General features: G+C 41.5%; 1 protein-coding gene across 1 annotated transcript in view; it reads left to right on the top strand.

Moving 5' to 3' along the window:
• LOC311129952 (dnaJ homolog subfamily C member 10-like) overlaps positions 1-3,017 on the top strand; it is a 35,925-nt gene extending 32,908 nt beyond the window's left edge. Inside the window, exon 22 of the mRNA XM_084162520.1 lies at positions 2,149-3,017. Coding sequence (XP_084018646.1) covers positions 2,149-2,160 — 12 coding nt within the window. The 3' untranslated portion in view covers positions 2,161-3,017. The remainder of the gene's footprint in view (positions 1-2,148) is intronic.
• The last annotated feature ends 14,868 nt before the right edge of the window (positions 3,018-17,885 follow it).

The following is a 17,885-nucleotide window of genomic DNA, read 5'->3' as shown; positions in this document are numbered from 1 at the left end:
GCTCAATAGGGTTTAGGTCTGGAGACATGCTTGGCCAGTCCATCACCTTTACCCTCAGCTTCTTTAGCAAGGCAGTGGTCGTCTTGGAGGTGTGTTTGGGATCGTTATCATGTTGGAATACTGCCCTGCGGCCCAGTCTCCGAAGGGAGGGGATAATGCTCTGCTTCAGTATGTCACAGTACATGTTGGCATTCATGGTTCCCTCAATGAACTGTAGCTCCCCAGTGCCGGCAGCATTCATGCAGCCCCAGACCATGACACTCCCACCACCATGCTTGAATGTAGGCAAGACACACTTGTCTTTGTACTCCTCACCTGGTTACTGCCACACACGCTTGTCACAATAATTTTGTTATCTCAATGGTTGAAGTCAAACACTTCTTAAATCTTTGAATAATTCCCAGAGGTGTAAATGTCTAGTTTAAATAAATGTAACAAAGACCCCTTTTTTTGCAATGGTCAGCCTTTATTCATGAGAGCGCTCTGCCACAAAATGGACGTACAATATTTTTATACACACACGTCAGAGGAAAAATCCCACCCCGCTTTAGGCGGGCTGTATTTTTCCACTGTACACATCTTGTAAGCTCACGCCTGGGTTTAGCTCATGTGATTATCCTCTGCTCTCCTGACCATCAGGTCACACACACACACACACACACACACACGTTCTTATCATAGTCTACTCCTTGCTCGGGCAGGCTGCATTCTTTCTCTATTCCCATACATAGTTATCTCACAATATCCTGCAAGCCTCTCACTCCCCTTCCCTGTGTGTTTTTGGAACCAGTCTCCTGTTATTGGTTTCAATCGTTTTGCACTTCTGCTTGCCTAATTACAAGACACAAATACTCTGTTGCTGGGCAAATATGCATCTTATATAAACACATTTGATTAACTCTCTAAGCTCTAGTCTACTAATAGTCATACATTATTAATTTAACTGAGGGTGTGACATTTTAGTCATATCTTACTCACACATTTCTTTATCAACGCTTGACACCATCTGAACCAAATAAGTTTATCTTGGTCTCATCAGACCACAGGACATGGTTCCAGTAATCCATGTCCTTAGTCTGCTTGTCTTCAGCAAACTGTTTGCGGGCTTTCTTGTGCATCATCTTTAGAAGAGGCTTCCTTCTGGGACGACAGCCATGCAGACCAATTTGATGCAGTGTGCGGCGTATGGTCTGAGCACTGACAGGCTGACCCCCCACCCCTTCAACCTCTGCAGCAATGCTGGCAGCACTCATACGTCTATCTCCCAAAGACAACCTCTGGATATGACGCTGAGCACGTGCACTCAACTTCCTTGGTCGACCATGGCGAGGCCTGTTCTGAGTGGAACCTGTCCTGTTAAACCGCTGTATGGTCTTGGCCACCGTGCTGCAGTTCAGTTTCAGGGTCTTGGCAATCTTATAGCCCAGGCCATCTTTATGTAGAGCAACAATTCTTTTTTTCAGATCCTCAGAGAGTTCTTTGCCATGAGGTGCCATGTTGAACTTCCAGTGACCAGTATGAGGGAGTGTGAGAGCGATGACACCAAATTTAACACACCTGCTCCCCATTCACACCTGAGACCTTGTAACACTAACGAGTCACATGACACCGGGGAGGGAAAATGGCTAATTGGGCCCAATTTGGACATTTTCACTTAGGGGTGTACTCACTTTTGTTGCCAGCGGTTTAGACATTAATGGCTGTGTGTTGAGTTATTTTGAGGGGACAGCAAATGTACACTGTTATACAAGCTGTACACTCACTACTTTACATTGTAGCAAAGTGTCATTTCTTCAGTGTTGTCACATGAAAAGATATACTCAAATATTTACAAAAATGTGAGGGGTGTACTCACTTTTGTGAGATACTGTACCTTACATCTAGATAGATAATACTTATATGTTATACATCATGTTTTCAGTCATAACTATTATAGAACATGAGCTTTTAAACCCACCCCTCAGCTACTCTCAGTCCATCCCACCTATCTCCGTAAACAGCTCTCTTATGATTTCCATGTGCCATATATTTTTCAACTGCTAATAGTTAGTTGAAGTAACTTTGGATTGTGTTGGCTCAGTGTATCAAACCACAATCTCTCTCTTTCTCTCTCTCTCTCTTTCTGTTTCTCTCTCTCTCTTTCTGCAGGATGAATTATGAGTTCAAGGGGGTCGATTCCACTGAGATGCTTTTCCTTATTGAAAATGGAAACGTAAAGGACGGTCAAATGCACACACTTAACAAAGACTCTGAGAAGAGATTTGTTTCTGCAAGGAGGATTACTGCCAAGGAAAGAAGATGTTATCGAAAGGTTACCCCAGTACTGTCGGACTGTCAAAACAAACAAAAGCGTTTCTCTAAACTGATTCAACGATAAGGAAAGACTCTGAATCGCTGTCGTAGGTTTTACTAGTTATATAGGGGGAGTGTGTCCATATGGTAGGTGTTGACCTGCCTGATATCTGAATGTACTATCTGATGTAGGTTGGGGACAATATATTTTATGCTTATATTTGTGATGATACAAAATGGCAGTTTATCAGTTTATAATGGGACTGCCAATGTGAATGCCTCGTGTTGATTCAACTTGAACCATTTGAGTGTAGCGAACAGTGTTTTATTCATTCCGTGAAGTGACCACTGACTGTGTTGGTTGTATTATTATGATGATACCAATATATTTGTTTGTCTGCTGATAGTAGCCTAAGGGTTCAGTATGCGACCTCTGCATACAGTAAAACACACACACACAAACAAGCACAGTTTAGAAAAGGAATCCTGTACACTGAAAACAATTAACAGAACGTATGTTGCCAATTCACTCCACATCATTCATTAATATGTTACTGTTTGCCATCACTGAAATGTGAATGGAAATTGTTTGATTAGTTGTGGGATGATGCAGTCTTGCAAACGTTTACTGTCATACCAGTAATGTGGGAAAGCTAGCATGGTTTTATATATATAATGTCTTTGTAATCTGGTATTTTCAACTCAAAATACAATACTATCCTTGGATGATGTTTGATAGTAATTTACAGTGGGGAAAAAAAGTATTTAGTCAGCCACCAATTGTGCAAGTTCTCCCACTTAAAAAGATGAGAGAGGCCTGTAATTTTCATCATAGGTACACGTTAACTATGACAGACAAAATGAGAAAAAAAAATCCAGAAAATCACAATGTAGGATTTTTAATGAATTTATTTGCAAATTATGGTGGAAAATAATTATTTGGTCAATAACAAAAGTTTCTCAATACTTTGTTATATACCCTTTGTTGGCAATGACACAGGTCAAATGTTTTCTGTAAGTCTTCACAAGGTTTTCACACACTGTTGCTGGTATTTTGGCCCATTCCTCCATGCAGATCTCCTCTAGAGCAGTGATGTTTTGGGGCTGTCGCTGGGCAACACAGACTTTCAACTCCCTCCAAAGATTTTCTATTGGGTTGAGATCTGGAGACTGGCTAGGCCACTCCAGGACCTTGAAATGCTTCTTACGAAGCCACTCCTTCGTTGCCCGGGCGGTGTGTTTGGGATCATTGTCATGCTGAAAGACCCAGCCACGTTTCATCTTCAATGCCCTTGCTGATGGAAGGAGGTTTTCACTCAAAATCTCACGATACATGGCCCCATTCATTCTTTCCTTTACACGGATCAGTCGTCCTGGTCCCTTTGCAGAAAAACAGCCCCAAAGCATGATGTTTCCACCCCCATGCTTCACAATAGGTATGGTGTTCTTTGGATGCAACGCAGCATTCTTTGTCCTCCAAACACGACGAGTTGAGTTTTTACCAAAAAGTTATATTTTGGTTTCATCTGACCATATGACATTCTCCCAATCCTCTTCTGGATCATCCAAATGCACTCTAGCAAACTTCAGACGGGCCTGTACATGTACTGGCTTAAGCAGGGGGACACGTCTGGCACTGCAGGATTTGAGTCCCTGGCGGCGTAGTGTGTTACTGATGGTAGGCTTTGTTACTTTGGTCCCAGCTCTCTGCAGGTCATTCACTAGGTCCCCCCGTGTGGTTCTGGGATTTTTGCTCACCGTTCTTGTGATCATTTTGACCCCACGGGGTGAGATCTTGCGTGGAGCCCCAGATCGAGGGAGATTATCAGTGTTCTTGTATGTCTTCCATTTCCTAATAGTTGCTCCCACAGTTGATTTCTTCAAACCAAGCTGCTTACCTATTGCAGATTCAGTCTTCCCAGCCTGGTGCAGGTCTACAATTTTGTTTCTGGTGTTCTTTGACAGCTCTTTGGTCTTGGCCATAGTGGAGTTTGGAGTGTGACTGTTTGAGGTTGTGGACAGGTGTCTTTTATACTGATAACAAGTTCAAACAGGTGCCATTAATACAGGTAACGAGTGGAGGACAGAGGAGCCTCTTAAAGAAGAAGTTACAGGTCTGTGAGAGCCAGAAATCTTACTTGTTTGTAGGTGACCAAATACTTATTTTCCACCATAATTTGCAAATAAATTCATTAAAAATCCTACAATGTTATTTTCTGGATTTTTTTTTCTCAATTTGTCTGTCATAGTTGACGTGTACCAATGATGAAAATTACAGGCCTCTCTCATCTTTTTAAGTGGGAGAACTTGCACGGTTGGTGGCTGACTAAATACTTTTTTCCCCCACTGTATTCTTTTTCCCCAACTTTTAGTCTTGAAAATGAAAAAACTACAATGCTGAATAGTGTCCCTTTTTGTGGCGGCAGGTAGCTTAGTGGTTAAGAGCGTTGTGCCAGTAACCGAAAGGTCGCTGGTTCTAATCCCAGAGCCGAATAGGTGAAAAATCTGTCTGTGCCCTTGAGCAAGGCACTTAACCCTAACTGCTCATAAGAGCGTCTGCTAAATGACAAAAAAAAGGGGTATCCTTATTTTCCTTTCAAGTTGTTTTGCACAGACTCTTGTATTGAGTAATATCATGTTTAAAAATATATATATATATATATATATATATATATATATATATATATATACAGTGCATTCGGAAAGTATTCAGACCCCTTGATTTTTTTTCCTAATTTTGTTATGTTACAGCCTTATTCCAAAAATGATTAAATTGTTGTTTTTTTCCTCATCCATCTACACAAAATACCCCATAATGACAAAGCAAAAACAGGTTTTTAGAAATTGTTGCACATTTGTTAAAAATATAGAATATCACATTTACATAAGTATTCACACCCTTTACTCAGTACTTTGTTGAAGCACCTTTGGCAGCGATTACAGCCTTGAGTCTTCTTGGGTATTACGCTACAAGCTTGGCACACCTGTATTTGGGGAGTTTCTTCCATTCTTCTCTGCAGATCCTCTCAAGCTCTGTCAGGTTGGATGGTGAGCGTCGCTGCACAGCTATTTTCAGGTCTCTCCAGAGATGTTAGATCGGGTTCAAGTTGGGGCTCTGGCTGGGCCGCTCAAGGACATTCAGAGACTTGTCCCAAAGACACTCCTGCCTTGTCTTGGCTGTGTGTTTAGGGTCGTTGTCCTGTTGGAAGGTGAACCTTCGCCTCAGTGTGAGGTTCTGAGCGCTCTGGAACAGGTTTTCATCAAGGATCTCTCTGTACTTTGCTCCGTTCATCTTTCACTCGGTCCTGACTAGACTCCCAGTCCCTGCTGCTGAAAAACATCCCCACAGCATGATGCTGCCACCACCATTCTTCACTGTAGGGATGGTGCCAGGTTTCCTCCAGACGTGACGCTTGGCATTCAGGCCAAAGAGGTCAATCTTGGTTTCATCAGACCAGAGAATCTTGTTTCTCATGGTCTGAGAGTCCTTTAGGTGCCTTTGGCAAACTCCAAGCGTACTGTCGTGCCTATTACTGAGGAGTGGCTTCCGTCTGGTCACTCTACCATAAATAACTGATTGGTGGAATGCTGCAAAGATGGTTGTCCTTCTGGAAGGTTCTCTCATCTCCACAGAGGGACTCTGGAGCTCTGTCAGAGTGACCATCGGGTTCTTGGTCATCTCCCTGACCAAGGCCCTTCCCCTCCGATTGCTTAGTTTGGCCGGGTGGCCAGCTCTAGGAAAAGTCTTGGTGGTTCCAAACTTCTTCCATTTAAGAATGATGGAGGCCACTGTATTCTTTGGGACCTTCAATGCTGCAGACATTTTTTTGGTACCCTTCCCCAGATCTGTGCCTTGGTACAAGCCTGTCTCGGAGCGCTACGGACAATTCCTTCGACCTCATGGCTTGGTTTTTGCTGTGGGACCTATAGACTGGTGTGTGCCTTTCTAAATCATGTCCAATCAGTTGAATTTACCACAGGTGGACTCCAATCAAGTTTTAGAAACATCTCAAGGATGATCAATGGAAACAGGATGCCCCTGAGCTCAATTTAGAGTCTCATAACAAATGGTCTGAATACTTATGTAAATAAGGTATTTCTGTTTTTTATTTTTAATACATTTGCAAAAATTTAGAAAAACCTGTTTTTGCTTAGTCATTATGGGATATTGTCTAGATTGATGAGGAAAATATTGTATTTAATACATTTTAGAATAAGGCTGTAACGTAACAATGTGGAAAAAGGAAGGGCCCCGTGTAGCTCAGTTGGTAGAGCATGGCGCTTGCAACGCCAGGGTTGTGGGTTCGTCTCCCACGGCGGGCCAGTATGAAAAATGTATGCACTCACTAACTGTAAGTCGCTCTGGATAAGAGCGTCTGCTAAATGACAAAAATGTAAATGTAAGAATACTTTCCAAATAGACTGTATATTTAAAAGCCATTTAACTTAGTATCAATTCCCAAAGTGTCCACTAGATGGCAGCAGAACAGTGCATTTGTCTTCTCACGCTTCACCCAGATAAAATCACATTTTATTTGTCACTTGCACCGAATACAACCGGTGTAGACTTTACCGTGAAATGCTTACTTATGAGCCCTCTCCAAACAATGCAGAGTTTAAATATAAGAAAAATATATATAAAGAAAAAAAGATGTCTAATACAATGTTTATTTTGGGTTTCCCAAGTGGCACAGCGGTCTAAGCACTGCATCTCAGTGCTAGAGGCGTCACTACAGACCCTGGTTTGATTCCAGGCCATATCACAATCCGGCTGTGATTGAGAGTCCCATAGGGACACAATTGGCCCAGCGTCGTCCGGGTTTGGCCGGTGTAGGCCGTCATTGTAAATAAGAATTTGTTCTTAACTGACTTGCCTAGTTAAATAAAGTTTAAATAATCAAAAATTATCCAGTTGGCAACTGTCTTTTTTGCTATTTCCATCTGAATGCAATTACTGGGATTATTAGGAATATGTTCATATTTATGCCAACAATCTTTTGCTTATTGTAAGAGGATTCTGCAAGCCGTGGTTGGTACAAAGTTTGAGAATACATTTGTACTTTGGGATATACATGTTCTGTATGTTGTCTATTTGAACTATTTCAAAAATAGGATCCCAACTATTTTAAACGACTGTACTTCTGTTTAAGTGAAAGTACAAGCTACAATATCTGGTATTCATCCATAATGTCTTTGAACAGTTTATTATATCCTTCTTTTGACTGAGTTGATTTTGAAACAAGAAGTTGGTATTTCCAGTATCAGAGTTTAGACAGGCAAACCAATTATGATATGTTTACACTAATTGGTCTTTTGACCAATCAGATTGGCTCTGAAAATGATCTGATGTGGATATTTTTTCAGAATTAGGCTATCTAAACACAACCAGTTTCCCTTCCAGGGCAGATTAATTTGTGCCAAAAAAATTATAGACTGTTATTGTATCACTTTTGATTGAAGAGAAGCTAGAATTGGGGCGGCAGGTAGCTTAGTGGGTAAGAGCGTTGTGCCAGTAACCGAAAGGTCGCTGGTTCTAATCCCCGAGCCGACTAGGTGAAAAATCTGTCTGTGCCCTTAAGCAAGGCACTTAACCCTAATTGCTCCTGTAAGTCGCTCTGGATAAGCACGTCTGCTAAATGACTAAAATGTAGAATTACAATACAATGTTACCAGTGTCATGTCATGTCCATTCACGCTAGTGTTACCCATTCATTCCATAGTCCGGCTGCTTCCATGAGATCTTCTCCTCCCTCCCTCTCTCTATCCTTCTCTCTATTGCTCTTGGATGACAAATGAAGGTGACCTGTCATCTGTGCAGTGTTATCAAATATCTGCTAACAAAAGGTTCCCTGCTCCCAGAACACAGACTCTGACTGTCTGTGCTCCAGCTACAGTCCTCTCTCTGCCAGACAGTGGTGAGAAAGTGCCTGAAAGAATAACTGACCTCGGTATTTCACACGCTATGGAACTGCTGACAAGAAAAACTGTCCTCCTGGGTCTCCTTTCCTTTCTTCATTTCCTGTAACACCGTAGGGTAGGCTTTCATGAATATCATGGGTCCTTATCAGAAACATAAATGATGTCCAAAAACCTTAAACACTCACATATGATATGATTGAAATTGTAGTTTTACTGTAGGGGGATGCAAAATCAATGGCTAGTGTACTTGGTGGTATTGTTTGAAGTGTTCCTTTGTTAGTGCACAATACATTAAGCAAAATCACCCAAAAGCTAAGTTAGATAGATTAGTGTTAACAGATATCCCATGCAGCCTTGTTTACAAGTTGTAACACTGGAACATGAGATGTAATCTACACCTCCATTAGGATGATAGAAATCCTCATTCTTTTCTTTAATGATTTTCAATTTGAGCGTAATTATTTCTATACAGCCTACACTTTCTCCTTCTGAACTTCTAACAGGAGTGGGGCGTGTGTGGCTTTGTTACAATGATCGCAAGAGCAACTGCAGACCGATTTGAGGGCTCCAATGCAACACCCCAAAACATCTGCTATCGCTTGTTAAAGCTTGATCTGATTGAATCTAGGCCTAACAGTGCATTTCCACATAACACCATCGGGGCAATGAAACAACAGAGTCCCATTCATTTTCAATGGAGTGAAGTGGACTGGGATCGTTGGGCGATTTGAGCATAGGCAAGGACGTGTGAACAGGGCAGGACCAAAGTTGGGGAAAGCTGAACCTTATGCAAATACTCTACGATATCGCGATGCTATTGACCAATTGAAACTCACAATAGTTTCCAGCCCCTACTGATATCTAGCACTACCTACCTTGCTTGCTATCTTGCTAGCATCCACGAGGGCGAAGCTACCGTGGCTATCCGAATTATCGTGTTATGTGGAAATCCCCTCTAGGGGCTCTATTCAATCCATAGATCTGAAGATCCGCTTTATAGCGCGATTGACAATTAAAAGCTACAGTGGGGGGAAAAAGTATTTAGTCAGCCACCAATTGTGCAAGTTCTCCCACTTAAAAAGATGAGAGGCCTGTAATTTTCATCATAGGTACACGTCAACTATGACAGACAAAATGAGATTTTTTTTCTCCAGAAAATCACATTGTAGGATTTTTAATGAATTTATTTGCAGATTATGGTGGAAAATAAGTATTTGGTCAATAACAAAAGTTTCTCAATACTTTGTTATATACCCTTTGTTGGCATTGACACAGGTCAAACGTTTTCTGTAAGTCTTCACAAGGTTTTCACACACTGTTGCTGGTATTTTGGCCCATTCCTCCATGCAGATCTCCTCTAGAGCAGTGATGTTTTGGGGCTGTCGCTGGGCAACACGGACTTTCAACTCCCTCCAAAGATTTTCTATGGGGTTGAGATCTGGAGACTGGCTAGGCCACTCCAGGACCTTGAAATGCTTCTTACGAAGCCACTCCTTCGTTGCCCGGGCGGTGTGTTTGGGATCATTGTCATGCTGAAAGACCCAGCCACGTTTCATCTTCAATGCCCTTGCTGATGGAAGGAGGTTTTCACTCAAAATCTCACGATACATGGCCCCATTCATTCTTTCCTTTACACGGATCAGTCGTCCTGGTCCCTTTGCAGAAAAACAGCCCCAAAGCATGATGTTTCCACCCCCATGCTTCACAATAGTTTTTATTTTATTTTTATTATTATTGTTGTTGTTTTTTCACCTTTATTTAACCAGGTAAGCCAGTTGAAAACAAGTTCTCATTTACAACTGCGACCTGGCCAAGATAAAGCAAAGCAGTGCGATAAAAACAACACAGAGTTACATATGGGGTAAAAAAACAAAGTCAAAAATACAACAGAAAATATATATACAGTGTGTGCAAATGTAGCAAGTTATGGAGGTAAGGCAATAAATAGGCTATAGTGCAACATAATTACAATAGTATTAACACTGGAATGCTAGATGTGCAAGAGATTATGTGCAAATAGAGATACTGGGGTGCAAAAGAGCAAAATAAATAACAATATAGGGATGAGGTAGTTGGGTGGGCTAATTTCAGATGGGCTGTGTACAGGTGCAGTGATCGGTAAGGTGCTCTGACAACTGATGCTTAAAGTTAGTGAGGGAGATAAGAGTCTCTAGCTTCAGAGATTTTTGCAATTCGTTCCAGTCATTGGCAGCAGAGAACTGGAAGGAATGGCGGCCAAAGGAGGTGTTGGCTTTGGGAATGACCAGTGAGATATACCTGCTGGAGCGCAGACTACGGGTGGGTGCTGCTATGGTGACCAATGAGCTAAGATAAGGCGGGGATTTGCCTAGCAGTGATTTATAGATGGCCTGGAGCCAGTGGGTTTGACGACGAACATGTAGTGAGGACCAGCCAACAAGAGCGTACAGGTCACAGTGGTGGGTAGTGTATGGGGCTTTGGAGACAAAACGGATGGCACTGTGATAGACTACATCCAATTTGCTGAGTAGAGTGTTGGAGGCTATTTTGTAAATGACATCGCCGAAGTCGAGGATCGGTAGGATAGTCAGTTTTACGAGGGCATGTTTGGCAGCATGAGTGAAGGAGGCTTTGTTGCGAAATAGGAAGCCAATTCTAGATTTAACTTTGGATTGGAGATTCTTTATGTGAGTCTGGAAGGAGAGTTTACAGTCTAACCAGACACCTAGGTATTTGTAGTTGTCCACATACTCTAGGTCAGACCCGTCGAGAGTGGTGATTCTAGTCGGGTGGGCGGGTGCCAGCAGCGTTCGATTGAAAAGCATGCATTTAGTTTTACTAGTGTTTAAGAGCAGTTGGAGGCTACTGAAGGAGTGTTGTATGGCATTGAAGCTCGTTTGGAGGTTTGTTAACACAGTGTCCAATGAAGGGCCAGATGTATACAAAATGGTGTCGTCTGCGTAGAGGTGGATCTGAGAGTCACCAGCAGCAAGAGCGACATCATTGATATACACGGAGAAAAGTGTCGGCCCAAGAATTGAACCCTGTGGCACCCCCATAGAGACTGCCATAGGTCCAGACAACAGGCCCTCCGATTTAACACACTGAACTCTATCTGAGAAGTAGTTGGTGAACCAGGCGAGGCAGTCATTTAAGAAACCAAGGCATACAAGGTATGGTGTTCTTTGGATGCAACTCAGCATTCTTTGTCCTCCAAACACGACGAGTTGAGTTTTTACCAAAAAGTTATATTTTGGTTTCATCTGACCATATGACATTCTCCCAATCCTCTTCTGGATCATCCAAATGCACTCTAGCAAACTTCAGACGGGCCTGGACATGTACTGGCTTAAGCAGGGGACACGTCTGGCACTGCAGGATTTGAGTCCCTGGCGGCATAGTGTGTTACTGATGATAGGCTTTGTTACTTTGGTCCCAGCTCTCTGCAGGTCATTCACTAGGTCCCCCTGTGTGGTTCTGGGATTTTTGCTCACCGTTCTTGTGATCATTTTGACCCCACGGGGTGAGATCTTGCGTGGAGCCCCAGATCGAGGGAGATTATCAGTGGTCTTGTATGTCTTCCATTTCCTAATAATTGCTCCCACAGTTGATTTCTTCAAACCAAACTGCTTACCTATTGCAGATTCAGTCTTCCCAGCCTGGTGCAGGTCTACAATTTTGTTTCTGGTGTCCTTTGACAGCTCTTTGGTCTTGGCCATAGTGGAGTTTGGAGTGTGACTGTTTGAGGTTGTGGACAGGTGTCTTTTATACTGATAACAAGTTCAAACAGGTGCCATTAATATAGGTAATGAGTGGAGGACAGAGGAGCCTCTTAAAAAAGAAGTTACAGGTCTGTGAGAGCCAGAAATCTTGCTTGTTTGTAGGTGACCAAATACTTATTTTCCACCATAATTTGCAAATAAATTCATTAAAAATCCTACAATGTGATTTTCTGGATTTTTTCTCCTAAATTTGTCTGTCATAGTTGACGTGTACCTATGATGAAAATTACAGGCCTCTCTCATCTTTTTAAGTGTGAGAACTTGCACAATTGGTGGCTGACTAAATACTTTTTTCCCCACTGTATGTTCCCGTGGTCGCAGACACTACATTAACACTAAACGCTGCATAGGTCGGCTCAATCGGAATTTACCTTTACATTTTAACGCGGATCTTCCACAATACTTTGGCGATATAGATTTAATCCAGCCCTAATTGTTATAAGGATGTTATTTGTACATTTAGGATGTCAATTTGAATTTCCCTGTAACTCTTTACTCAACACAATTGTAATTTCATAAAGTCATTATATTAACTTTTCTGGCAGACACACAGACGTTTTTGTCCTTACTACATGGGTAATCTGTTTCTCAATTTGTCTTAATCGGTGTATACATATTCCAAGAAACGTTAATTAAAGTTAGCACGCAAAAGGCTGTTTAAAGTCAAAGTGAAGCCAAGAGTCCCGTATGAGTAAGCAAAGTAACCTTTTGCTACAGCGAGTTAAAACTCTCCCTGTTTCCAACCTAACAACTGTTTCACAGGAGTTAGCATAAACATCATTACTGTTCAGCTCTATTATTTACACGATAAGGAAATGTCTTTGTTAAACACAATCTAGTTTTTAAAACTTCAGCTAGCTCCTCTACCCAGGTTTCCCCCCTGGCTGCTACAGTAGTTGTTTAATCTGGCTTTCAGTCTACTCGCTGGCCTTCGTTTGTGTGTGATTCCAGCAGCAGACAATTTTGCTTGCTAATTTCTCCTTCAATTTCATGTGAATGTTTTCTCAGGTGCTGACTGTTCACTGCCACGAGTGAAATGTTTTCAGTACTTTAGGACTACTGCCAAGCCAGAGCCAGGCCCCTCTCCTCCATTCTGTTAGGGCCTTTTCCTCTGTGAGACTAATGTAATGCTAACGTAATGCTCCACATGCATGCACGCGCGCACACACACTACCAAAGAAATCCCCCTTCGATCTGATCCAGAGAGCCACAGCTCATGTGGGTGATGTGGGTGGGTTTGATTTAAAGTACCATAGACCTTCACTCCACCATGCCACAGCAGATAACTAATTATAAGCACTTTCATATGTGCACAGAGCTGTGCTAGCTGTATGACGTAATGCATGTCCTGTCCCTGGGCATGCATGCCTACAGTACCAGTGTGCTGGACAGGAGGATTATCCCTGGTCACAATGGACATATTGTGAGAGTTTGAACTAAACATCAAGGGCTTGTAGCATGACATCAACTAGAACAAAAGGAAAATGCAGACTAGGCAAATCCTGAGACTCAAAAGAAACCAAGCATCAAAAGAAATCTCTTTGAATGTAGTGTACAAATCATCTCCACACACTTTTGAAAATACTTACAAAATAAAGTAAACACTTGAGTAAATGAGGGGTAAACTTTGTTGGTGTTTTCTTTGTTTTTGCAGTTACCTGTAAGCTGTAGGGGAAAAAGGTGTTTGAGTCAATCAGGGTTTCTGTCAATTCCATTTCAATACAGTGAATTCAAGCCTGATGAGCCCATTGCAGTCGTGATCTGGGTTCTGGGAGAGAAGAACTAATGTCTGGCCCTGCAGGTGCACTCTCTGGAGAAGAGGAGGGGTGTGTGTGTGTGTTGAGCTCCAAATCCAGTTGAAATATCTCACAGATGTGTACTGTATTCACACTGACAGGCTGCCAGGCCAGAGTGTTAAAACAGCTGTACCTGCTGTAATGGCTCAGTCCCCCAGTCTGCCACAGAATAACAACATACCCTTTTAATGAGGTGAAAACCAAGTGGACTTTTCCTGAGTAGCCTACCCTACTATGTGTAAGGGCATTCATATCCGTAATTGCATTGAGAGAGGCTGGAGCACGTATGCCCTGACTAGCTGTCTTGGGCATTAGTACGGTGGGGTTGTGGGGAGTGGTTGCTGGGGTCTGTCAGGTGTCCGGTGGTGTAGCTACATGTCAGTGCCTCTGTAATGTGTCATGTTCAAGAGCTGAGGAAGTATGGTTGATTGAAGACTTGGCAGAGTCATGGGAGACTAGGCCAACAAGCTCTCAGTCTCACTGCAGAATCCGACTTTTGTCCATAAACGTCAGTTTTCGAAGGTTAAGTTTAAGCATTAATTCAGAATGGTTAAGTTAAGTGTTAAGGTTTGGGATAGGGTTAAAAAACAGCAACTCCACGGTTAAGTGTAGGCATTCATTCCGAATGGTTGAGGTAAGGGTTAAGGTTTGGGTTAAAACAAATTGAACACGTGACACTCAGAGCCAGATCTCACAGCTTACGCCCATTCACCATCCCTGTCCACAATGTCCTAGCAAACCCCAAGCCTATTTAATGGTAATAGCACTCACCATTGCCCCTAGTGGCCAGTTTTTAAGTCATCCCCCGATGTCCTGCTTACCTGGATGGACATCAAATTTCGCAGTGGATCTTGAGCAACCTGGCTGGACTAGGCTACCATTCAGGCCACCTCCCATCCAAGTGTCTGTTCGGCCAGCCATAACCCTAACTTGTAGGCTTTAGCTCAAAGTCCTACCTGAGATCAGAATTTTAACACCCACAGTGTTAAATGTAACACTTTCTTACTGTGTGTATATGTGACCCACCAAAATAGTGTTAAACTAACACTTTTAAAAGTGTTGATAAACAAACAGCCCAAGACTGTTGGGTCCCTAACACCATGGATGTTGCAAATTCCAACTTAAATTAACACTTTATTAGAGCTGATGCTGTTACACTTTCTCAGTATTAGAGAATTAACACCTGTGGTGTTACAGTAAATCATTTTTGTGTGTTTTAACACTGTAGGGTATAAAGCCTTATTTGCATATTTATTTACCAGGATGCCTTCGAGTGACTTTTAGAGATACCAGTACCACCCATGACTGTGTTTGCTAGTGACAGAGACATGGTTGTTGCATTTATGGCTTTCATTTAAGTGAATATATTATCATAAAAAATGATATATTACTTTTTTTGACAATACCATACTTTGACAGCCTAGTTTTCACCTAACACAGTGGTCAGAAACTCATGGTTTGCAGCCCACATCGGCAGTTATATTATGCTGGCTTGCAAAGTGTTATATAATTCCTATTGGAATCCAGACAGAATTAGGATATCTAAAGGTTGGAACTTTTAACCACCTACAATTTGCAGTTAGAATGACTGCCAAGGTAGGGAAGACTGATATATGAGACTACCTAAACCATCTAAACTAGAACAACCATCTCAATAACGGGTGAAATAAGTCCAAACATTAGTTTAGAAAAATGTAATCTAAGGGTGGTTTTAACCTTCCAGATTTTCTATTGTTATCAACTCGCAACCCAAGGCTTTTACTTGCGACATATTGTTAAATGCACTAAAGAGGAACAATGGTACATATTGAAAATGCGCAAGCTCATCCCCAGAATCTTTTCACTTCATAGTTAAGAACACTATAACAATATGGAAGAAAATGAAACGTATTCTACAAGAACCAATATCACTCCCTAAAAACACACCCCTGTGGAACAATCTTTGGATAGCTTTTCAGAATTCACCGATAAATTGGTCCACATGGAAAACTAAAGGCATAGAAACCGTAAATGACTTGGTAACAGGAAATACAATCATTTCCATGACAGAATTCAAAAGCAATTTTGGACTGACTAATGTAGACATTTTCAAATATATGTAACTTAAACGTTTTATATCACAACATTTCGACCTGAATGCTTTCAGAGCAATGTTGAGGGAATCCTATTTGTCAGAAAAAGATACTCATATGATAGGTAAGATATAGAAAAGTTTGCAGAGAGCCTATCCAACTGACAATCTCTTCGAAAAAATAGAAACTATTGGAAGCAACTCATTTTTTAAATTAAATGTATGTTATTTATCTTTGTGTATTATAAACTCAATTAATCAATCAATGTGCATGCAGAAACATACTGTAGATATTAAAACATTTTAAAAAGCAACCTGCAGCAAAGCATTCTGGGAAATATGATAATGAGGCCCCTCCAATGTGTTTTTCACTCTGAGGGCTCAATTCAATTTGTAAAACTGAAGCGTTACAGATTCCGCAATTTACGTTTTAAGGTAATTTCCAATTGAGCCGACATAAGCAGCATTTACCGTGAAAACAGTCTTTGCTAAACTGAAGCGACAACATTGCCTTTTAAATTTAAATCACGCTGTAAAGCTGAATTTCCACAATGCGGATTGAATGGAGCCCTAAGAGAGTTCACGGAAATTAACTCAACACAGTCGAGTAACAACAACACCAACACGTCAATTTCAATTCCACTGGTGTTAAACCCACTTGAATCAACATTCAGATATAACATTCACAACACTTTTTACCTCAACACCGAGATATTAACACCCGCAAATTTGCTGTGCACTTAGATCCACTTAACTCCTTAGAGTCGATGTCCTCGCCCTGGCGGAAATCACATTAGCATAATATAATAATAAATCCCCATCAAAACTGTCTGTTTAAGCTAGAGATATCCGGGTTTTTTGCATGGTCTCAATCCACTGCATCCGCCGATGTCGGCGGTGGAATGTGGCAGAGCCAAAGCGGTGTTTGAATCGGTCTTCTCACGAAAACACTAGCACTCACAGCACTAATCTGAAGTCGGTACCGCCGATCTGCCAACTTCTCTCTGTAGCGTCCAAACAGTTTGGGCTACACACGGATATGACCACACCATCGATTGAAAGGTGAGACTCTCACGAACACGTACATGTCAGTTGTTTGGGATGAGTCGGACAGCCGAGTGAAGGAAAAGCAGCCAACAAGTGCTCAGCATATGTGGGAACTCCTTCAAGACTGTTGGAAAAGCATTCCAGGTGAAGCTGGTTGAGAGAATCCCAAGAGTGTGCAAAGCTTTCATCAAGGCAAAGGGTGGCTATTTGAAGAATCTCAAATATAAAATATATTTTGATTTGTTTAACACTTTTTGGGTTACTACATGATTCCATATGTGTTATTTCATCGTTTTGATGTCTTCACTATTATTCTACAATGTAGAAAATAGTAAAAATAAAGGAAAACCCTGGAATGAGTAGGTGTTCCAAAACTTTTGACCGGTAGTGTATATATGGAAGTACTTTAGTGCCAAAAAAAGGGGTTAAATATGGGTCTCTCAGATATTTATTTTTATTTAACCTTTATTTAACTAGGCAAGTCAGTTAAGAACAAACTCTTATTTACAGTGACGGCCTACCAAAAGGCAAAAGGCCTCCTGTGGGGACGGGGGATTAAAAATAAAAATATAGGACAAAACACACATCATGACAAGAGAGACACCACAACACTACATAAAGAGAGACCTAAGAAAACAACATAACATGGCAGCAACACATGACAACACAGCATGGTAGGACAGACACTTCAAAACATACTCATTTTTGATAGATTTTTATTTTTTATACTTATAGGGGTCCTAAAATAAAAAATACAATAGCTAAATGATCCTTAGTATGACCATCTTAAAACAATTCTATATGTTAGCTTAGTAGAAACCCAGCCCCAGGCCCTTAGATCTTTAACACACAGCAGGAACACAGCTGTTTACACAGGGCTTACTCAGGCATGGTGTGTGTGTGTGGTGTGGTATCCTGGGGGGCTAGAGAAGAGGCTAATAGATAATAATTACATGTATCTCTCTCAACCAGGACCCCTCACAGCTGGATTACTTTACA

This window comes from Coregonus lavaretus (genome assembly GCF_964263955.1).
Source record: "Coregonus lavaretus genome assembly, chromosome: 5".
Classification (NCBI taxonomy): domain Eukaryota; kingdom Metazoa; phylum Chordata; class Actinopteri; order Salmoniformes; family Salmonidae; genus Coregonus; species Coregonus lavaretus.
This window is presented reverse-complemented; position numbering and strand designations above follow the sequence as displayed.